This window comes from Bos indicus x Bos taurus, chromosome 1 (assembly GCF_003369695.1).
Source record: "Bos indicus x Bos taurus breed Angus x Brahman F1 hybrid chromosome 1, Bos_hybrid_MaternalHap_v2.0, whole genome shotgun sequence".
NCBI lineage: Eukaryota > Metazoa > Chordata > Mammalia > Artiodactyla > Bovidae > Bos > Bos indicus x Bos taurus.
The window spans coordinates 87,239,466-87,263,175 of record NC_040076.1 but is presented as its reverse complement, the minus strand read 5'-3'; the positions used below and the strand labels follow the sequence as shown (position 1 = coordinate 87,263,175).

Genomic DNA, 23,710 nt, shown 5'->3' with positions numbered 1-23,710 from the left:
TAAAACAAACAAAGACAAGGCAGGGTAATTTGGTCCTGGGACCATACTTTGCTGACTTATGTGTTATCTCATTGGGTAAACGATGTTTCTAAATGATTGGGATACCCTGGTGCTAGGAAAGATTGAAGGCAGGAGGAGAAGGGAAGGCCAGAGAATGAGATGGTTGGATGGCATCACCATCTAGTGATGGAGAAGGAAATGGCAACCCACTCCAGTGCTCTTGCCTGGAAAATCCCATGGACGGAGGAGTCTGGTAGGGTACAGTCCATGGGGTCGCAGAGAGTCGGACACAACTCAGCAACTTCATTTCACTTCACTGACTGGATGAACATGAGTTTGAGCAAACTCTAGGAGATGCTGAGGGACAGGGAAGCCTAGTACGAGCAGTCCATGCAGTTACAAAGAGTCAAACACAACTTAGTGAGTGAACAACAACTGAGATTATACTAACTGAATAGTAAAGGGTTTTCTCACTAGCCTTGTTCCCTATCCTATAATCACTTTCTGCCACTCTGCTGGCACTGAGATTGATAGTTATTCAATTGTTCTTAAGGTTAAAAACTACCTATATGTCTAGACTCTAGACAAACTAATTTAAGGACGGCTATTAACCTCAAGGATTTACAACCCATCTGAAGAGTTTTAGTCAGTGACATAACCGTGATTTGGGACTTTTTATAGACTCATTGGAAAAGACTCTGATGCTGGGAGGGATTGGGGGCAGGAGGAGAAGGGGACGACAGAGGATGAGATGGCTGGATGGCATCACTGACTCGATGGACGAGAGTCTGAGTGAACTCCGGGAGTTGGTGAGGGACAGGGAGGCCGGGAGTGCTGCGATTCATGGGGTCGCAAAGAGTCGGACACGACTGAGCGACTGATCTGATCTGATAGATCAAGCTGCCTGCCAAAAGGCAAAGGGACAAATTGTTGTAGTAATCTTGGAGGAGGGACAACGGTGATCTGACTGGGTTGGTAGACGCAGGGGACTAAGAACAGACCGTTCCGAGATGTATTTAGGATTAGGTGCTCGCTCAGGTGAGGACTGATTACATTGCATTACACCTGCCTCACAGGATAAAAGGAATTGATGACACATTTTAAAGCGCTACTAAAGTTAACTGGGATACTGTATCATCTCCTTAACCACTTTTAAAATTTCAGGGTCTTATCGGTTTGTCTGGTTTACTGATGCCCTCTACCCCAAAGTGGAGCATAACATTCAAGTTTTTCAGTTAGTTGAAAATACTTCTTCTGGAAAAAAACAAAAAACCACCAACCCTCATTCACTACAAGCCCAAACCATGGGTACTCCTGGTGGAGACACTTTCTCAAATTCCAGACTTTTTTTTCAGAGGCTTATCTTGCTCTACCGGATTCCCACCTCTCCTCCGCGCCCCGCTACACCCTAAGCCAGCCCGACTCTTGCCTCCAGCCTTCCTTCTCTCCTTCCAGCTCCCTCCGCCCCTCTTTCCCTCCCACTAGAGACGCCCCGCCTCCCCGGTTCCGCAACCCAACTCCTTCCCTCCTTCCGTCGCTTTCCTCTCTCCCCGCCCCTATGGCTGCCTTCGATTGGCTAAACTGGCTGTGCCGCGACAAGGATGCGGCACAGCCTTATTTTTATTGGTTGAAGTGTAGCCGGGCCTCTTGTGATTGGCCGATAGAAGGAGACAGCAAGTGTGACTGCGCTCCGGGTGTGTGTGGCCGCCGCTTTGTTGCCTGAGGGGGGTGGTGGTGGAAGTTAAGGGAGTCGGGGGCTAGCGCTTCTGCAGACCCGCAGTCGCAGCCGTTGCAGTCACTTCGCCAGGTGGCCTTTACGAGTAGAAGTCTCGTCGACAGCAACCATGAGCGGCGGGGTATACGGGGGAGGTGAGTGCGGTCGATCGGGAGAGCGCGCCTTTTTAGCTTGTGGGGTTTGTAACCGCCGCCCCCAGCCCTCCCCTTGCCGGCGGCCCTTCCGGTCTCCCCCTGGGGACCCCGGCCTCCCCGCCCTATCCCCGCCCCGCGCTCTGCCCGCCTCCGGAGCCCACCCGGCTCGGCGATCGCTACCGGCGCCTGGAGTCGCCGCCCCCTACGGCCCCTTCCAGCCTCGGGCCGCGGAGGAGCCGGCTTTTGGGGCTGCGCGCGGTCCCGGGCTGGCCGGGCAGCGGGCCCGGTGAGCCGCGGCTGGAGTGACTGGCCTCAGGGTCACCTCTCTCCCAGCCGGCTCTGTCGCGGTGTGCGCGTCCGTTTAAAGTTGGGAGGTCCCAGCAGTTCGTCGGCGTGGCTGGAGGGTTTCCGCGGCGTCTCCGAGGTGGCACAGCGAGCCGCGAGGAGTGGAACTGATTGGAGGAATCGTGGCCACTCAGGACACAGCCTCCTTCTCCGTCCGCGCTCACGCAGCCTCACGCCTTTCAATAACTTCTCCCTATTTGTTGACTGTGGATGATCCGGAGTTATCTGTGGGCCACTCTGCTCCGGCATAATTTAGGAACATATGCAATTTAAGGTTGCTTAAAGATGGGTGGGATCCGGTGTAGTGAAAGATTATCACGGGCCTGGGTTGTAATATCAGCCTCACCATTTAGTAAGCTCATTGGCCTTCGGTAAGTTACTTAACTTTTGCCAACTTCAGGTTCGTCGTTTGTAGAATAATTCCTACCCATTGGGGTGGTTGTGAAGATTAAACGGGGGTAATGCTACACTTATTACTAAAAGTATGATCCAAGGAGCAGCAGCCGCAGCAGCACCTGCAAGCTCTTTAGAAATGTAAAATCTCAAGCCCCATTCTGCTGCTGCTGCTGCTGCTAAGTCGCTTCAGTCGCGTCCGACTCTGTGCGACCCCATAGATGACAGCCCACCAGGCTCCCTCGTCCCTGGGATTCTCCAGGCAAGAACACTGGAGTGCAAGCCCCACTCTAAATCTACCGAATTTGGAGCCTCCGTTTTTTCGAGATGCCTAGATGAAGCATTGGTGTATATGATTCATGTTTTGTGTTTGATGAATTAGAGAAGAAAGAAACCTAAAGTCGTGCTTTTGTTATTGTGTTTAGTAAGGATACTGTTTTCTGAACGGATGGAATATTATAGGTAGGAGATGAAAATAAACTTTCCAAAGTTTTTAGTAGTTTTGAAGTGAAGCTTGAGTTTCTGCTCAGGTGACACGCTGGCCCTCACCCTCTCCTTCTCCATATATGTTTTTGGTTTTGATTTCTGAAGTGTAAGAATCAGCTTTTCATTTTTACTTTGGAGAAAGCCTAGTGGATCTTCATGATTTACTTTTTCCCCATCTGAAGATGTAATTCTGACAAAAAAGCTGAGTATACATGCTCATGGAGGCTGCAGACTCTGTTTTTTGTTTTGTTTTTGGCCTCACCATGCAGTCTGTGGGATCTTAGTCCCCAGATCAGGGACAGAACCAAGCCCCCTGCGTGGGAACCACAGAGTCCTCATTACTGGACCACTAGGGAAGTCCCTGCTGATTGTTTTGACTCTCAGGTTCACTCATCCAAGGACCTAAAGGTTGTCCACTGAGTATTCCCTTACAAGGCATTGTTTAATGTGACTAAGGTAGAAATGGATACTAATAATTCCAACAGTTAACATTTATTGAGTGCATCCTGTGTACCAGGAACTGTTCTTCATGACAGAGGCTTATAATGCATTGTATTTAATACATGCATTGTCAGTTAATCCACAACAGACATGGGAGGTGGTTCTACTTTTCCCCATATTATTAAAGAAGAAAATAAGGCATAGAAAAGATTAACCAGGTTAGAGTTACATAGATTAGATCAGATCAGTCGCTCAGTCGTGTCCAACTCTTCGAGACCCCACGAATTGCAGCACGCCAGGCCTCCCTGTCCATCACCAACTCCCGGAGACCACTGAGATTCATGTCCATTGAGTCAGTGATGCCATCCAGCCATCTCATGCTCTGTCGTCCCCTTCTCCTCCTGCTCCCAATCCCTCCCAGCATCAGAGTCTTTTCCAATGAGTCAATCTTCGCATGAGGTGGCCAAAGTACTGGAGTTTCAGCTTTAGCATCATTCCTTCCAAAGAAATCCCAGGACTGATCTCCTTCAGAATGGACTGGTTGGATCTCCTTGCAGTCCAAGGGACTCTCAAGAGTCTTCTCCAACACCACAGTTCAAAAGCATCAATTCTTTGGTGCTCAGCCTTCTTCACAGTCCAACTCTCACATCCATACATGACCACTGGAAAAACCATAGCCTTGACTAGACGAACCTTTGTTGGCAAAGTAATGTCTCTGCTTTTGAATATGCTATCTAGGTTGGTCATAACTTTCCTTCCAAGGAGTAAGCGTCTTTTAATTTCATGGCTGCAGTCACCATCTGTAGTGATTTTGAAGCCCAGAAAAATAAAGTCTGACAGTTTCCACTGTTTCCCCATCTATTTCCCATGAAGTGGTGGGACCGGATGCCATGATCTTCATTTTCTGAATGTTGAGCTTTAAGCCAACTTTTTCACTCTCCACTTTCACTTTCATCAAGAGGCTTTTTAGTTCCTCTTCACTTTCTGCCATAAGGGTGGTGTCATCTGCATATCTGAGGTTATTGATATTTCTCCCGGCAATCTTGATTTCAGCTTGTGTTTCTTCCAGTCCAGTGTTTCTCATGATGTACTCTGCATATAAGTTAAATAAGCAGGGTGACAATATACAGCCTTGACGAACTCCTTTTCCTATTTGGAACCAGTCTGTTGTTCCACGTCCAGTTCTAACTGTTGCTTCCTGACCTGCATACACATTTCTCAAGAGGCAGATCAGGTGGTCTGGTATTCCCATCTCTTTCAGAATTTTCCACAGTTTATTGTGATCCACACAGTCAAAGGCTTTGGCATAGTCAATAAAGCAGAAATAGATGTTTTTCTGGAACTCTCTTGCTTTTTCCATGATCCAGCAGATGTTGGCAATTTGATCTCTGGTTCCTCTGCCTTTTCTAAAACCAGCTGGAGCATCTGGAAGTTCACGGTTCACATATTGCTGAAGCCTGGCTTGGAGAATTTTGAGCATTACTTTACCAATGTGTGAGATGAGTGCAATTGTGTGGTAGTTTGAGCATTCTTTGGCATTGCCTTTCTCTGGGATTGGAATGAAAACTGACCTTTTCCAGTCCTGTGGCCACTGCTGAGTTTTCCAAATTTGCTGGCATATTGAGTGCAGCACTTTCACAGCATCATCTTTAACTTTCTAGCAAGTGGGCAGCAGGAACTTCTGGGATAAAGAAAAGGCATTTCAGTAAAACCTTTTCTCATTAAAATAATTTTAAGTCATTTTTTCAAGTATATAACCATAGCATATTCATGTATGATTTAGATATTCAGAATAAACGTCCCTTTGTTCATGTAGAGGAGTATATCTTAAAGCCTGTTTCACATATAAAGTATTTAAAACTGACAAAAATAAGTGTATGATTTTGTGTTTGAGCTACTACTGTATGACCAGTATTTATAGTGGGTCATATTTTCCAAAAGGTTTACTGTGAAAGGCAACGAAACCTCCCACCCACATTTTGTGTGTAATTAACTTAGTAAACTGTATTTTTAACTTAAACTTGCTTATAAAATGAATGTTTGTAGTTTAATTTTTAAAATTGGTAGCTCTCTTATTCCAGTGTTTATTTCTGATCAGATCTAACACTCAGCTTTAGATATAATGCACAGTTCATCCAGATTTTCATACTTGCCATAATTGCTTTCTGGGCCTACTCGTTGCTCCTGTGTCTGTCTTACATGGTACTCCTCTGCTTCAGTCTCCTTTCCTTGACAGAAATAAACAGGTATACTACAGGTCCATCTTTGATACTTCATTGCTTTATCACTCCACCGCCCCCCTCCCCATCTCTAATCTTAAAAATTTCTCAAAATCATCTTCCCTGTGAATTGGGGCACCCTTGTCCAAACAAAAAAGTAAAACAACCTTCTCACCTCCTCGCAGTCATTAGCTTCCAGTATCGTGTTGGAATGTTTTTAAGACCAGGTTAGCAAATGGCCCTCATTGCTCCATGTTTTCTCAGAAATATCACTTCACCCCTAAACTTGGAAGCCATTTACTCAGGAGTAAAATGTGTGTGTGCTCAGTCATGTCCATTTCTTTGTGACTCCATGGACTGTAGCCCACCAGGTTTCTCTGTCCATGGGATTTTTCCAGGCAAGAGTACTGGAATGGATTGCCATTTCCTTCTCTAGGGCATCTTCCCGACCCAAGGATCAAACCCAAGTCTTCTTCATTGGCAGGCAGATTCTTTACCACTGAACCGTGAAGGAAACCTTAGTTTTTAACAGAACAATAGACCTATACAGGATTATAGAATAGACATAACTGATAGACTTAATAGAACTACAGGAAATAGACTTACTGGAAAATGAACATATGGAAAATTTCCAAGAATCAAGAGAGTCTTCCTCAAATTAAAATTCTACTATGTCCAGTTTACCACACTAATTCAGTTAAGTTCAGTTGCTCAGTCATGTCCGACTCTTTGCGACCCCATGGAATGCAGCACACCAGGCTTCCCTATCCATCACCAACTTCCGGAGGTTGCTCAAACTCATGTCCATCGAGTCAGTGATGCCATCCGATCATCTCATCCTCTGTCGTCCCCTTCTCCTCCTTCCTTCGATCTTTCCCAGCATCAGGGTCTTTTCCAATGAGTCAGTTCTTCGCATCAGGTGGTCAAAGTATTGGAGTTTCAGCTTCAGCATCAGTCCTTCCAGTGAACATTCAGGACAGATTTCCTTTAGGATGGACTGGTTGGATCTCCTTTCAGTCCAATGGACTCTCAAAAGTCTTCTCCAACACCACAGTTCAAAAGCATCAGTTCTTTGGCGCTCAGCCTTCTTTATAGTTCAGCTCTCACATCCATGGAAGTGATGTGAAAAACCATACTTTGTTGGCAAAATAATGTCTCTGCTTTTTAATAATCTGCTTTTTAATGTCTCTGCTGTCTAGGTTGGTCATAACTTTTCTTCCAAGGAATAAGCATCTTTTAATTTCATGGCTACAGTCACTATCTGCAGTGATTTTGGAGCCAAAAAAAATGAAGTGTGTCACTGTTTCCACTGTTTCTCCATCTATTTGCCATGAAGTGATGGGACCAGATGCCATGATCTTAGTTTTCTGAATGTTGAGTTTTAAGCCAACTTTTTCACTCTCCTCTTTCACTTTCAAGAGTCTCTTTAGTTTTTCACTTTCTGCCATAAGGGTGGTGTCGTCTGCATATCTGAGGTTATTGATATTTCTGCCTGGAATGTTGATTCTAGCTTGTGCTTCATCCAGCCCAGCATTTCTCATGATGTACTCTGCATATAAGTTAAATAAGCAGGGTGATAATATACAGCCTTGATGTACTCCTTTCCCTAAAGACAGGTATAACTGACTTGTTAGATTTTTCTTTTCACAAAAATTTTTTGAGTGCTTGTTGTATGCAGAGTATAGCTTCTGTCTTCAAGAAGCTCGAAGTCTTACAGGTAAGTCAGTCAAATAAACAGACACTGTATTTCATGTAGTTTTAGTTGTACAACCACCCCACCCTGCATACATTTAAAGAGCTGAAGTTGGAATAATATTGGTGGCATGGCAGAGTTTAATTGGCAGCATGTTTTTTTTCTTAGTGGTACGTGAAAAGTCTTTTATTGATGATAAAGGATATTGACTAATTCAGTGGAGTATGTTCAGTAATGACAGTATATAGCAGGTACAAAGATAACACAGAGTAGAAAGTTCTTAATGTGGAGGAGTCAAGGGACCTTACAAGGGAGGTTATGAGGATGATGAAAGAGGAATAGAGAGGGACAGCGTATGAGGAGTAAATGGTGTGTTAGGAGACAACATAATCTTCAGTAATGCAGGTATATGAAGTGGGAGGAGAGACTGCTGCCAGATTATGCTAGGTCTTGTATATCACTTGGGTGGAATGATTTGAATTTTATCTTGCAGATGATGATAAAGCACTGCATGATTCTACCCTTTCTTTTCATTGAAGGATTTATGTACCAAAATGTTCAGAGTTACAGTTTTGAAAGGAAAGGTGGATCCAGAAGGTAAAGATGGAAGCACAGTACCATAGGGAATTATGGTAATTCCCAGTTGCAATAAGAACTTGACTCAGGCAGTGGCAATGGCATTAAAGAAGAAGGGATTTGAAAAATGTTTAGCAGAAATCATTGGCAGAATTGGATGCTGCTGCTGCTATGTTGCTTTAGTTGTGTCTGACTGAGATGGCAGCCCACCAGGCTCCCCTGTCCCTGGGATTCTCAAGGCAGGAACACTGGAGTGGGTTGCCATTTCCTTCTCCAATGCATGAAAGTGAAAAGTGAAAGGGAAGTTGCTCAGTCGTGTCCGACTCTTAGCAACCCCATGGACTACAGCCTACCAGTCTTCTCCATCCATGGGATTTTCCAGGCAAGAGTACTGGAGTGGGGTGCCATTGCCTTCTCCGGAATTGGATGAGGGATATGAAATAAGAAGGTGTTCAGGAAAGTTGTTGCCTCTGATGACTGGGACCACTAACTGTGATAAGCACTGCTGAGATTAGATTAGGCAGGGTTGGGGAAAGGAGACAATACTTCAGGTATGTTGAATTTGAGGGACCCAAGGGACATCAGGTGGAAGTAATGTACAGTAAGAAGTTTGAGATATGGATTAGGTGAAGGTGTGAGGGCTTGAGGGGTAAATTTGAGATTGGAAGTATCACTAGGTAGAAGTTGAGGCTGTAGGAGTGGAGCAGATTACAAAGGCCGAGTTAGAGCAGGGGCTCCTGATAGGGGGTCCTTGCCCTCCCTAAGGAGTCGATGGTTATAACTATCTATATTCATCTTTTTTTTTTTTTTAATAGTCTATCTGAGAACATTCTAAGAAGACATTCATAAGTGTCCTGAGCTGTGTGTATTAGTTTGCTGCCATAACAAAGAATGAGTGACTTAAACAACAAAAATTAATTTTTTCACAGTTTTTGCGGGTACAAGTCTGAGATCAGGTGTTGCCAGGGTTATTTTCCTTGTAGACCTTTCTCCTTGGCTTACAGTGGCCATTCCTGGTGTCTTCACATGGTCCTCCCTCTGTACATATACGTGTCCAGGTTTCTTCTTCTTGTGAGGATATTAGTCATACTGGATTAGAGTCTACCCTAATGATCTCATTTTAACTTAGTCATCTCTTTAAATACCTTATCTCCAAACATTCAGTTACTTGGGGTTAAGACTCCAAAATCACTGCAGATGTTGACTGCACCCACAACATTAAAAGATGCTTGCTTCTTCGAAGAAAAGCTGTGACAAACCTAGATAGCATATTAAAAAACAGAGACATCACTTGGCTGACAAAGGTCCGTATAGTCAAAGCTATGGTTTTTCCAGTAGTCATGTACGGATGTGAGAGTTGGATCTTTAATGAAGAAGACTGAGCGCCGAAGAATTGATGCTTTCATATTGTGGAGTTGAAGACTCTTGAGAGTCCCTTGGACAGCAAGGAGATCAAATCAGTCCATCCTAGAGGAAATCCATCCTGAATGTTCATTGGAAGGACTGATGCTGAAGCTGAAACTCCAATACTTTGACCACCTGATGTGAAGAGCTGACTCATTGGAAAAGACCTTGATGCTGGGAAAGGTTGAAGGCAGGAGGAGAAGAGGGTGACAGAGGATGAGATGATTGGATGGCATCACCGACTCGAAGGACATGAATTTGAGCAAACCTGGGAGATAGTGAAGGACAGGGAAGCCTGGCATGCTGCAGCCCATATGACTGAACAACAGCAGGACTTAAGCATATGAATTTTAGGATGAAACAGTTCAGCCTCTCTCATTGTCCAAGGGTCCATGACACAGAAGAGGTTAAAAGCCCTGGTGCAAGGTAAAAGGTTGATCCTTGAGAGCAGGAGTAGAAAGTTTTGGTTAACCAAGCGATTAATTCATTTAGTTAGGATATTTCTTTACCCAAGAGTATTCTGGTTAATTAAAGTCTTAGAGTTTACCAATCCATGTTCATTGGAATACTGCTTTTCCTACTTTATACTTAAGTTTACATGCTGTGGTGAAAATAATTCCAGTGTACTGCTTTTAAGGGCCTTTTCTTTAAGACAAAATAATTTGAATCAGAGATTATGTAGAGAAAAGTTGATTACTTTGGGAAATGTAACAAATGCAGAAGATTCCTTTCAAATTAGAAATAAACATAAGTGCCTCTTCATTTTATTTCAACAAAAATGAGGTTACTGTGCTATAAAGAAACCATCTCTCAACTGTGATCATTGCAGTGTAATAATCTTTATTTTAAAACTTATTATTTTAGTTTTTGAATACTTAATATTAAAAATAAAATTTATGTAAGTTTGTATGTGATACTTCTGTATTCACTGCTGAGATTAAATAAATGTAATATTTTGTCATATTTGCCTCAGATATTTTATGAAATAAGATGTTGTTGGTATAGATTCCTCCTCTCTGCTTCCTTAGAGGTAACCAGTGAGCTGAAGTTGGGATGTAATATTCCCCAACCCTATATATATTTTTATACTTTCATTAAGTGTGTATGAATCCATAATGAATTAAATAGTATTAAAATATGTGTGCATAGTAACTAGGTTTTTAAAGTAATTCTTTTGAGATTTATCCATGTTGATACATGCAGATCTGGACTATTCACTTTTAACTGCTGTCTAGCAATAGTAAATATTTCACTGTATGAATAAGCTGTAGTTTACTTCCCTGCTGAGAGACCGTTTAATCTACCTTTTCCTGCGGCAAGCAGTGTGATGATAAATATTACCCCAGTACACTTATGTGCTTATTAGGTACCAGGCATTGTCCTAAGTGCTTCCATACTCGAACATCCACTGAGATAGGAACTGTTAGCACACATTTTACATATGAGGAAACTGAGGCAGAGAGGTTAGTAAATCACCTGAGGTCACATATATAGCTAGTGAGGGTTCCTGTACATGTCTGCTCGTGATATACATGAGAGAGTTTCTCTAGAGAAGATAATAAGTGTAATTGCTATGTATGCACATTTTCAACTTTAGTAGATATGACTAAATTCCCCAGAGTGTTTGTATCAGTTTATAACTTTTGCTGGCAAATATGTAAGAGCTTCTTTTTTTCTACTTCTTTGACAATACTTGGTCTTACCAGACTTGACCTTGTCAATTTAATCGAGCTAAGCAATATTTATTTTTAATAATTCATTGAAAAATTGCTTCTTTCAAAAATCAATACCTAGAAAACCCAAGTGCTTTCTTTTAGGAAGTGTGCTGTTTTGAGTGAAGTATTTTTAAAGTATGGCGCTTCTCTGGTGGCTTAGTGGTATAGAACCCACCTGCAGTGCAGGAGATTGGATCCCTGGGTGGGGAAGATTCCCTGGAGAAGGAAATGGCAACCTACTCCTGTATTCTGGCCTGGAGAATCCCATAGACAGAGGAGCCTGACGGGTTCCAATCCATAGGGTTGCAGAGAATCAAACATGACTGAAGTGACTGAGCACGCATGTATGCACACACATTTTTAAAGTATTCTTAGAGGCTTTTCTCTGAATTTGAATATGAAAAAAAAAGACAGCTTTCTCTCTCAGCATTAAACTTTTATCTCCTACAAATCTGTGAAATGTGTAAACTTTGGTACCTTCATTTTAATGATTTTTACCTGGCCCACGTTATACCTTATAACATTATACCTTACCTCTGGTTCCTTATTTTTCTTGGGGTTTTGCTAAATTTATTCCCAAATTCCATGAAATATAATGTTGTTTAATGTATGAAAAAAATGGTGTACCTCTGTGTACTGGATACCTCTCCTTGGCCCTTCCAGATCCACTTTACTCCTATGTCTGCCCGCTCTGTCCCTTAAAGGTTGACCCTGGTAGACTATCTGTGGACTATTAACCTTTGGTTTGGCCCGTGGTACAGAGAGGCCTGGTGGGCTACAGTCCATGGTGTCGCACAAAGGCGGACATGACTGAGCAGCTAAGCACACACACGGTCACGGGGCTTCCTGCTTTGTGCCTCTTGTCCTAGTTTGATTATTTACAGCGGCTTCTATCACGTTTAGAAGTAGCTCTGTTTGGATGAGAAATGATATGATCACCCTAGCCAGTGGGGAGAGGTTGGCAGATGTGTTAGGCTGACTCCATCCTCAACTGAAGATCGCAGCTCCTGTCAGGTACCCTCCCAACACAGGTCTCTCTCCCGGTACTAGTAACAGTTCTTCCCTCGTGTTTCTTCAGTTCTAAGTGTGGCAACAGATTTCTGTTATCACTCGTCCTAGGATATCATACTGTCCTTTCTGGTTTTCCTGTATAGTTCTTGTATCTTTGTAAGTAGACCCTATAATAAGTAAACTCTCCTTTAGTTCAGTTCAGTTCAGTCGCTCAGTCGTGTCCAACTCTTTGTGACCCCATGAATTGCAGCACGCCAGGCCTCCCTGTCTATCACCAACTCCCGGAGTTCACTCAGACTCACCTCCATCGAGTCGGTGATGCCATCCAGCCATCTCATCCTCTGTCGTCGTCTTTTCCTCCTGCTCCCAATTCCTCCCAGCATCAGAGTCTTTTCCAAGGAGTCAACTCTTCGCATGAGGTGGCCAAAGTACTGGAGTTTCAGCTTTAGCATCATTCCTTCCAAAGAAATCCCAGGACTGATCTCCTTCAGAATGGACTGGTTGGATCTCCTTGCAGTCCAAGGGACTCTCAAGAGTCTTCTCCAACACCACAGTTCAAAAGAGTCAATTCTTCGGCACTCAGCTTTCTTCACAGTCCAACTCTCACATCCATACATGACCACTGGAAAAACCATAGCCTTGACTAGACGGGCCTTAGTTGGCAAAGTGATGTCTCTGCTTTTGAATATGCTATCTAGGTTGGTCATAACTTTCCTTCCAGGGAATAAGCGTCTTTTAATATCATGGCTGCAATTACCATCTGCAGTGATTTTGGAGCCCAGAAAATAAAGTCTGACACTGTTTCCACTGTTTCCCCATCTATTTCCCATGAAGTGATGGGACTGGATGCCATGATCTTCGTTTTCTGAATGTTGAGCTTTAAGCCAACTTTTTCACTCTCTACTTTCACTTTCATCAAGAGGCTTTTTAGTTCCTCTTCACTTTCTGCCATAAGGGTGGTGTCATCTGCATATCTGAGGTTATTGATATTTCTCCCAGCAATCTTGATTTCAGCCTATGCTTCTTCCAGCCCAGCGTTTCTCATGATGTACTCTGCATAGAAGTTAAATAAGCAGGGTGACAATATACAGTCTGGACGTACTCCTTTTCCTATTTGGAACCAGTCTGTTGTTCCATGTCCAGTTCTAACTGTTGTTTCCTGACCTTCATATAGTTTTCTCAAGAGGCAGGTCAGGTGGTCTGGTATTCCCATCTCTTTCACAATTGTCCACAGTTTATTGTGATCCACACAGTCAAAGGCTTTGTCATAGTCAATAAAGCAGAAATAGATGTTTTTCTGGAACTCTCTTGCTTTTTCCATGATCCAGCAGATGTTGGCAATTTGATCTCTGGTTCCTCTGCCTTTTCTAAAACCAGCTTGAACATCTGGAAGTTCACAGTTCACGTATTGCTGAAGCCTGGCTTGGAGAAAAACTCTCCTTAAATTACCTAATTTTAGCATATCGTCTCTTTGCTGATTGAACCTCTACTAATATACTATATTTGACTTGGCTATATTTTAATTAAATAAATCTTTAAGGCTATTTAAAACTAGGTTCAAAGTAGTAGTAACATGAATATAAGCACATTAAGTACTCTTTAATTTTCATATGGTACTTGTAAGTTGTTAATGTTAGATATCTTTTCATCTTTTCAGATGAAGTTGGAGCCCTTGTTTTTGACATTGGATCCTATACTGTGAGAGCTGGTTATGCTGGTGAAGACTGTCCCAAGGTCAGTGTAATGTTAGAGTTAATCAGAAATACAGGAGCCATTCATGCAGAGTTAAATTCACGCAGAAAGTCTGACTCAAATATGGTAAAAGACATTAGTTGGTGGGAATGACTCCTTGATAAGAGCATGTAAAACTTGCAAATCATGTTTTTGACTCTTCCAGGTGGATTTCCCTACGGCTATTGGTATGGTGGTAGAAAGAGATGATGGAAGTACACTGATGGAAATCGATGGTGATAAAGGCAAACAAGGCGGTCCCACCTATTACATAGATACTAATGCCCTGCGGGTTCCGAGGGAGAACACAGAGGCCATTTCACCACTGAAAAATGGGATGGGTACGATAGTTTTTCCTATGGATTTGATTATAAATGTAGAGTATGTATAGTATATTTCAGATATAAAGCAGTGGCTGCTTATAAGTTGAATATCAGCTATCTTCTTGTTTTTATTCCATGAACTGATGTTCCAGGCACTGAGAATACAAAGATGCGTAAAACATGTTTCTTTTTCTAAGAAACTTATAGGTATAGAAGGTAGATTTGTGTATATAACTGTGTTTGATAAGCGGTGGGGTTACAGAGGAGAGATATTTAACTCTATGGGGGTCGGAGATGGTTTTCACAAGGGGGTAACTGTGCTGAATCTTGATCACGGAATAAGAATTAGCCTGCCTGACAAGTCTGGGTAAAGCAGAGCAACCAGCATGTATGAAGAGATGGTATTGTGGGAGAAACTTACATGTTTGGAAATGTCATCAGTTAAGTATGGCTATAACAGTAGGTGCATTAGGGCCGGTTGCAGGAAAGGCAGGCAGAGAGCAATCATAAAAGGGCTTGGAATGCCAGGAGTATATCAAGCAGGTAACTGAAATATTACCCTAAAGGAATTTTTAAACAGAGACGTGAAACGCTCATATATGCCAAATGGAAAGATTATTCTAACAGTAATACATAGGCGTGATTGGAGAGAGATACTAGAAACAGGAAGATCAATTAGGGAGGTGAGTCCAAATGAGAAATGAAGAGGTTTTAAATTTTAACACTGATGGCAGAGATCCTGAGGTGGCTGTCTGAGATATCCAGGACAAATGGTGCTAAGAATTTAAACTTTCAAAAGTTTAAAAATAAGTTTCCTAGATTTTTGGAGTTACTGAATAAGGGGTACCATGCACTAGGGAAGGGGCAAGCTTTATGGTCTTAAAAAGCAAATGTCCACTGTCACTCTTCAGTTCAGTTCAGTTGCTCAGTCGTGTCCGACTCTTTGCGACCCCATGCATTGCAGCACGCCAGGCCTCCCTGTCCATCACCAACTCCTGGAGTTCACTCAGACTCAACGTCCATTGAGTCGGTGATGCCATCCAGCCATCTCATCCTCTGTCGTCCCCTTTTCCTCCTGCCCCCAATCCCTCCCAGCATCAGAGTCTTTTCCAATGAGTCAACTCTTCGCATGAGGTGGCCAAAGTACTGGAGTTTCAGCTTTAGCATCATTCCTTCCAAAGAACACCCAGGGCTGATCTCCTTCAGAATGGTCTGGCTGGATCTCCTTGCAGTCCAAGGGACTCTCAAGAGTCTTCTCCAACACCACAGTTCAAAAGCGTCAATTCTTCGGCACTCAGCCTTCTTCACAGTCCAACTCTCACATCCATACATGACTACTGGAAATAGGTCCAGTTATTTACTAAAAAGGATTCACAAGATTCAGCGTGTAATGGTACCCATAGCTAAGATTTATTATGCCAAAAGGATACATAGCAGAATTGGCAAAAGGAAGAAAAGGGCATGCAATGCCCAAAGGAAAGCAGCACAAGCTTCCAAGCGCTTACAGTGTAGTCATAAAGGATGTGCTTAAACCTTCCAGCAGCGAGGAACATGTGTATGTGGTCTATTATACGTGCTCAGTTATATCCAACTCTTTGTGACCCCATGGACTGTAGCCTCCCAGGCTCCTTTGTCCATTGGATTTCCCAGGCAAGAATACTGGAGTGGGTTACCATTTCTTTCTCCAGAGGCTCTTCCCGACCCAGGCATCAAACCTGTGTCTCCTGAGTCTCCTGCATTGGCAGATGGTTTCTTTATGACTGAGCCACCTGGGAAATCCATGGTCTACTAAGGGAGCACATTAAAGACTCAGCACTCTGCTTCACACTTACAGGATAGCTGTATTATAAAGACAGACAATAGCAAGTGTGATGAGGATATAGAGAAACTGAAACCTCCATATCTATTTCTGGGAGAGAACATAAAATAGTACAGCAGCTTTGAAAAATAGTTTGACAGTTTCTTAATAGATTAAATATAAATTCACCTTATAATCCAAACAGTTCACTCCTAGGTATCAGTACAAGAGAACTGAAACCTATGTCCACACAAATACTTAAATGCAAACGTTCGTAGCAGCATTATCCATATTAACTGAAAGGTAGATATAGTCCAAAGGCGCATTGTTGGATGAATGGGTGTACACAGTGTGCTGTATCCATAAAATGAAGTCTTAATACTATTTGACAATAAAAGAAACAAAATAACTGATACAAGTCAAAATATCAGTTGGGTTTTGATGAACCCCAAAAGCCTTATGCCAAATGGAGGAAATCAGATGCAAAATTCCACATAATGTGGAATCACTTACTCTAATATGGAATGACCAGGAAAAGCTAATTTATACAGACAGAAAGTAAAGTAGCAGTTGCTTGGGGCTGTGGATATTATGAGAAGTGACTGTTAAAGAGCATACAGTTTCTTTTTGAGGTGATGGAACTATTCTAAAATTATGTTGTAAAAAGAGTCACACAACTGTGTAGCATTACAGAAGAAAATCTCTTCATTGGACACATAAAATTCATTATATCTCTGTAGAACTGCTAAAGAACTAGAAGGATATTTTTTGTTACAAATATTTTATTTCTTATATTATCCTGATACTTGGAATAAATACCTATCTTTTGGATTCAGAAAAAAAAGGACTCAGTACCCATGGTTTTTATTGGTGACCGGTCATGTAGGTACCTTGTGCCCAACATGTTCCAAAACCCCAGACTCCCAGTATAAACCACACTGTTTGTATAAATGGTTTAGGCACAGTGATCTACTCTTATTTGGGGAAAGTTTTATATCAGTGTAGGAAACTGTTTACCAGAGAAGTTCCCAGATGCCAGCCAAGGGTCAGCCTTGCAAGCAGGCCTTTCTCAGGTTTGCTAAGTTAACTCTTTCTGCATAGCAAGTGAGTTTATTAGTTCAAAGTGTTTGAGTATAGATGCTGGTTTAATAAGCAAGTGAGAATGATTTTAAGACATGGAATTGATTTTTTTTTCCACCCAGAGTTTGGGATGTGAAAACAGGATTGAGGGTGAGATTCCTTATGGAAACTTACTCTGTATTTAACCAGTAGAGGTGCCTATGAAGGGGAGTGAGATGAACAATTAGAGAAGTAGGAGAAAATTCAGGAGAACACCAAGAAAAGAAAAAATTCGAGAAGTAAAGAAGTCCTGTGAGTCTCATTGTTCTTAACTGTGGCATTGAGATTTATGCTAAGAAGGGGAAAGAGAAGGTAAAGCTATAGAGGAAGTGCCTTGACCAAAATGTCCCATTCTGGACTTACCCCGGTCTGCCTGCCAATGCAGGGGATGCGGGTTCAATCCCTGGTCCAGGAAGATTGCACATGCTGCAGGGCAGCTAAGCTCACGTGATGCAGCTACCGAAGCCCGTGCACCCTAGAGCCTGTGCTCTGCAACAGGAGAAGCCACCACCACAGTGAGAGGCCTGAGCTCTGCAACTAGAGAACAGCCCCTGCTCACCAAAAGTAGAGGAAGCCCATGGGTAGCAACGAAGACCTAACACAGCCCCCAAAACAAAACAGTGAATTAAAAAAACTCACCCTGATAGGCCTATAAAAATATTAATATGATGTACAAATGATGCCATTTCTTTGTTGGTCTGTGGCAGAAAAAGTCTGTAAAGTCTTTAATCAATGGTATCAGTAATTTAGAGAGGTTAGATGAGATTACAGATGCAAAAGATCCACTGGATTTACCTGTTAGAAGATCATTAGTGACTTATGCGAGCAGTTTCAGTGTAATGTTTTAATGGAAAGCAAATTGAAAACATATTCTTCTTTAAATTTTTTATGATGTTTTTAGAGTCTTTTTTCATACAGATTATAGCTGTTAGTTCCAAATCATGCTATTCTGTTTCCTCTTAGAATTTGAATTGTGTTTTGGGCTTTATAGTTACTACTTAACCGAATACTATTTATTTGGTATTTTAGGTCTGTTAGATACCTTAATTTTATCTGGGTCAGGTCTAGGGGTTATGGTACTGTTGGGGCCGGAGGAGCCATATCTAGAAGACAAAGCTAATGTCTATATGAAGTACTGTTTTATGAGGTAGAGCTGTAAAATAAGTCAATTCTGTATATTAAAGTATTAGTGCTAAACCATTAGAAACAGTCTCTCGGAAGATGCTGTATTCATCTTCAACTAAGTATTGTTTTCAAGGTATTTATCTTATATTCTAGTTGAAGATTGGGATAGTTTCCAGGCTATTTTGGATCATACCTACAAAATGCATGTCAAATCAGAAGCCAGTCTGCATCCTGTTCTCATGTCAGAAGCACCAGTAAGACAAACTTTTTCAAGTTTTCTAGGTTGTTTTTTTACTCATTTTACTTTTTCTCTAAAGAAGTATAGAAATTCATATTTTGAAAATGAGGGAAAGGGGGATTCTTTTTTAAATACTCTTACAACTTTTATTATTTCAATAATAAAAATACTCAAAGAACAACAGTAAAGCACCCTCTGGGTTCTGGCGGTTATTTATCTATTTTTTTCCAGGAATTGAATATCTAATTTCCTTTGACTGCTTCCCATTTTGGTTCATGAATTGTCCCTTATCCCTCAAGGGCAGTGTATATCTGCTTTTATACTCAATCTTAGGAGTGACTAGATTCACTCTTAAGATTTAATACTTCATGTTTATAAGAATCCTGATTACTCTATATTTTGAAAAGTCTATAGTTTCTAGAATTCATAGCAGCAATTTTACTTTTCAAATAATAAACTTTATTAAGTTTATTACAAATACATAGAGATAAATGTTGTAAAGATATTATGAAGATTTTCCATGGTAATTTAATGTTTTACATTTTTGTTAATACAGTACTGAAATGAATTTTAAGATAAATATGCATTTTAAACAATAAGTAATTTGGATTTCTTTTTCCCTCCTCTCAAGTGGAATACCAGAGCAAAGAGAGAGAAACTGACAGAGCTAATGTTTGAACACTACAACATTCCTGCATTCTTCCTTTGCAAAACTGCCGTTTTGACAGCGTATCCTTGAAAGAGTAATACTCAGCTTCTCTTCAGGAGTAACTGTGGTGTTGCGAAAGGTGATGTGCTCAGCAGGAAGACAGGAGTCAGTTCTTGCTTGTCAGAAGTTGAGGAGGTTGTCCCCATTGCTTTTTAGATACCTGTCTTTCAGTATTTCTTACTGGAACTGATGTGCACGAAAGTGTGAGAGGGAGATGGGAAAGAAACACTCAAATTCTGCTTGTTAATTTAACAAAGTTTTTAAAAAATTGTGTTTTTAGAAGGGGAATGTGAAGAGAAGGCCTAGATGGGTTCAAAGAGTGTCATTTCCTTCCTCCTCTCCAATACCTGAGAAAAGTGGAAGTTGTCTGTAAATTCATTTAAGATTTAATCACCAAATATTTTTTATGAGCATATTAAGGGACAGACAAGGAAATATTATGTCCTGACCTCAAAGAATAATGTAATATTCTTGTTGAAAACTAAATAACAGATTTAAATAATATTTCAAAATAGCACGGGCAAAAGTCATAAAGAAGTACATGATTCATTTGAAATTTTAAAATAGCAATTATAGTTCAGTGGAGGAAGATTGAAGCCTTACAGACCTTGTAAAGAAAAGAGAATTTTGAGATTTCCCTGGGAGTCAGTGGTTAAAGACTTCGCACTTCCAGTGCAGGGGACATGAGTTCAATCCTTGACTGGGGAACTAACATCCTGCACGCCATGTGGCGTGCCCGCCGCCCGCCCCCCCCCGCCCACCCAAAAAAAAAAAGTGAGGGGATTTAGTTGCAAGGTGAAGGGGAAGGAGTCCTTTATTTAGAGTTCAAGTAACAGTGCTTATAAACTGATCTTGAGTTAGGTACTTAAAATCAGCCTCACCTTTTACACATTTATCCTGTGTACCTCCCTGGATTGCCATAATAGTCAAGTGGATTTTACATGTGTGAGAATCACTGTGGTAGCTGTAATCTAACATTTGTCTGTCGTGCTGTGTCTTGGAGATGACTTTAGCAAAAGTGTGGAGGTGGAAAGGGTAAGCATTCCTCACAGTGAGTTTAGAGTTGAAGATTTATATTCAGCTTTAGTGAGAGTTGTAAAAATAGGTTTAGGTCAGACTGTGGAAGCCTTGCATGTTGTATTTTAAAAATGTGAACTTTAGACTTGAGAGAACCATTGCAGGTTTTGAGTAGAGGATGGAGAGCACTAGCAGACTCTCTGTGTGCATTATCTCATTTCATTTTCATAATAACCCTGTCAAGAGTCAGAGTCAAGATAAGCAAACTGGTCCCAGTCCACAGCTTGAAAATGGCAGTTATGAATTTGAACATAAGATCTGTTTGGCTGCTTCCTTACAAGGAGTATGTAAACGGAATTGGCATTATTTTTTAACTTTTTATTATAGAAAATTTCTTATGTAAAAGAAGGTAGAACATTATATTGAACTGCCATGTGCCCGTCACCCAGGTTCAGTCATTTTCAACACAGAGCTAAGTTGCATTAGCTGTATAACCATATCCACTCCCCCTCCTTCCATGGTTTTGAAATAAATCCCAGACATTAAGCATGTCTCTCTAAAAGATTTCACCATGTCTTTTTTTTTTTTTAAAGATACAGCCACAATTTATTTAAAAACAAACAAACAAAAAACATATTTGAATCGGTACCCAAACAACAAGGATCATACACTGTATTTGTTTGATGTGTCCCTTGGGTCACTGGTCTAGATTGTAACCACTGCCTCACCCCCTGCTTTTTTCCATCTTGTAATTATCTGGTAAAGGAAGTAGATTGTCCTGTAGAATTTATAACGTTTCTGGCTTTTGTTGACTGGTGTTTTTTACTATGTTCTTCTATCCCAGTGGTTCTCAAACTTTTATACATAGAGCTTTTATTTATGTGGATCATATCGGGATATATTTGCCATATTAGTAATTAAGCTTAAAAATTATATTTGCTTATTTTAAGTAAATTAATAATAAGTCAGTTGCATGTTAATATTTTAATAAAATATTTTAATGTCAAATAACTGTTTTCCAAAACCAAAGGTATTAATAAGAAGAGTGGCTTCGTTTTGCAATTTTTCAAATCTCTTTAACGTTGGACTTAATAGCAGAAGTTGGATTCTCTTATCTAGCCTTTAGATTCAGTCTGCTGTGTATCATATATGACATAGCCTCTGGAAAACTCTCTTGTACATTCATGAGAGAATGACAGTGAAAAGGGCAAATAACATTTTAGTATTATTCTAAAGATTGTTTTGACTTCTCAAACATGGTCTTGGGATTCTTTTACACTTTAAAAAATTACTGGGGGACTTCCCTGGTGGTCCAGTGGTTGAGACTCTGCCTGCCAATGCAGGGGACACAGGTTTGATCTCTAGTCCAGACAGATCCTACATGGCACAGAGCAGTTAAGCCTGTGTGCCACAACTACTGAGCCCATGTGCTGCAGCTACTGAAACCCGTCTGCCCTAGAGCTCATGGTCCGCAGCAAGAGAAGCCACCGCAGTGAGAAGCCTGCACAGCACCATGAAGAATAGCCCCCGCTCACCACAACTGGAGAAAGCCTGAGCGCAGCAACAAAGACCCAGCTCAATGAAAAATAAATATATAAATAAAATTATTAGAAAAACAAGACACTGGAAAAGTGCAAGAAAAAATACTAAGGATACCACAGAGCTTTGGTTTTTATAGGTTATAGCTATCAATATTACTGTTTAAGAATTTAAAACTAAGACTTTTAACATTTTCTTATTAGTTTAAAAAAAAAAAGGATAGATACATTAATGTCAACACAAGTAACAGTTTTATGAAAAAAATAACTTTTTTCAACTTTTGTTTTTCCAAAACAAAAACATTAGTGAAGAGATTAATGTTTGTTTTATCTGACTTAACTGATAGCTGGCTTCTCATCTGCCAGCCTCAGGCTCTGCCCTCCTGACACCTCAGTTTGAGAGGCAGGCTTTAGCTAGCTGTCTGCTGGCGGAGCTGCATACTTGTGGAAAATTCATTTAGTTACAAAGGTAGCAAAATCATTGGTGCCCCTCATTTTTCAAGAATGCATTATTCTCCTGTTCTCTCTGCATTTTATTGGTTCCCCTGAAGTCCTGCATTTGAATAGTTCAGTTGTCAACCAAACGTTCGGGTAGATTCTACACTCAGGTTTTGTGTTTTGCCCATTCTGTGGTTCTCTTGCTTCCAGAGTTTCTACCTTTAATGTCCAGCTTTTCTTCCAGCCCTGAACTCTCTGTGTAGACTTAGGTGGTAAGGCTGTAGTTCTTTACTGTTTTCTTGAGCTGTAGCCTGGAAGCTGGGAAGCACTTTCAGGAGAGGAGGCTGCAGACTTGCACTTCTTACTCCTTCAAGTTGCAGTTTCATGAGGATTAGTTTTGGCTGAATTTTGACTACTTTTAAATACTTTGCAGTGTTTTGAAATGGTCACTGAAAATAATTTGTCCAGATTTTAGAATTGTCATCTATAGGAGGGCTTACATACTTTTAGTCTGGTGTTACTGTATCACTTTGTACTAATAGAGATAAAATTAGTGTTTATATATATAGTCCACCAGAGATCAATGAAGTAGCAGTAATAGCAAAGATAAATTATTAACCTACCTTTCTGGCCACTTATTCTCAGAGCTCTTTTCTCTGTTCATTCCTGCCCATGCCTTGGTTTTCTGCTCTTAGTCTTTCATCTCTCTTGACATGTTCTTTCTGATTTTGACATGTTCTTTCTGATTTAACTATTTCCTTGACTTCAGATACCACTTATACACTGACCAATTCCAAATCATATCTGTATCCCAGATCTTTCTTGTGAGCTCCAGGCCCATGTCCAGCTGCCTACTAGAACTTTTTCTATTAGTTATTTGTTTAAGCACTTTAAACTCAATATATCCAAAATTGAATTCATCTTCTCTCCCGTCAAATTTATTCCTTCTCCTTTGTGTCTTATCTTACTCCCAGTTGTCTAGACCAGAAATCTTTCTCATTAATCCTTCAGATTAAGTAGTAATCAAGCCCTGTGTAATCCAGCCTCCCCTGACTCCAGTCCAAACCCACAAATCCATTTATTTCTCTGTGCACTGCCATTATATTAAGTGTAGCCGTTCCTCTTGCCCATTATTCACACTGCAGCTCTAATCATCTTTGTTGATTGCCAACCTGCTGATTTAAGCCCTAATCATTTCCCACAGTCTTGCCTTTCTTAATCTTTCAGGCTCTGCTGAACTGGCTCTGCACTTCCCAGACCTCTTCCTGTGCTCTTGCCTCCTGGCCTTCCCACATGTTTCAACTCTTCACCATGCCCCCCTCCTCAGCTTTCACTTGGGTTTCCTAGGGACGGGTTATACTCCTTTATACTCTCCCAGGGCATCCTGAACTGTTCTTTGTATAGCTTTATTGGTCTCCTCTTCACTAAACAGGATATCCTTCAGGGCACAGACAGCTTTGGTTCACCCCTTTGTTCTTCTGTGCTTAAGGAATGCTAGTAAGAGACTGCTTCCCTTCTTTAT

General features: G+C 41.2%; 1 protein-coding gene across 2 annotated transcripts in view; it reads left to right on the top strand.

The window, feature by feature from the left end:
* The first annotated feature begins 1,682 nt into the window (after positions 1–1,682).
* ACTL6A (actin like 6A) overlaps positions 1,683–23,710 on the top strand; it is a 31,478-nt gene continuing 9,450 nt past the window's right edge. The window contains exons 1-5 of one of the 2 annotated variants that reach the window (XM_027540364.1): positions 1,683–1,869; positions 13,810–13,886; positions 14,050–14,224; positions 18,402–18,502; positions 19,118–19,215. In XM_027540364.1, the coding sequence (XP_027396165.1) occupies positions 1,845–1,869; positions 13,810–13,886; positions 14,050–14,224; positions 18,402–18,502; positions 19,118–19,215 (476 nt within the window). In that variant the 5' untranslated portion in view covers positions 1,683–1,844. Of the gene's footprint in view, positions 1,870–2,497; positions 2,586–13,809; positions 13,887–14,049; positions 14,225–18,401; positions 18,503–19,117; positions 19,216–23,710 lie in introns of those variants that run through there. The other variant, XM_027540365.1, reaches the window with a different exon arrangement.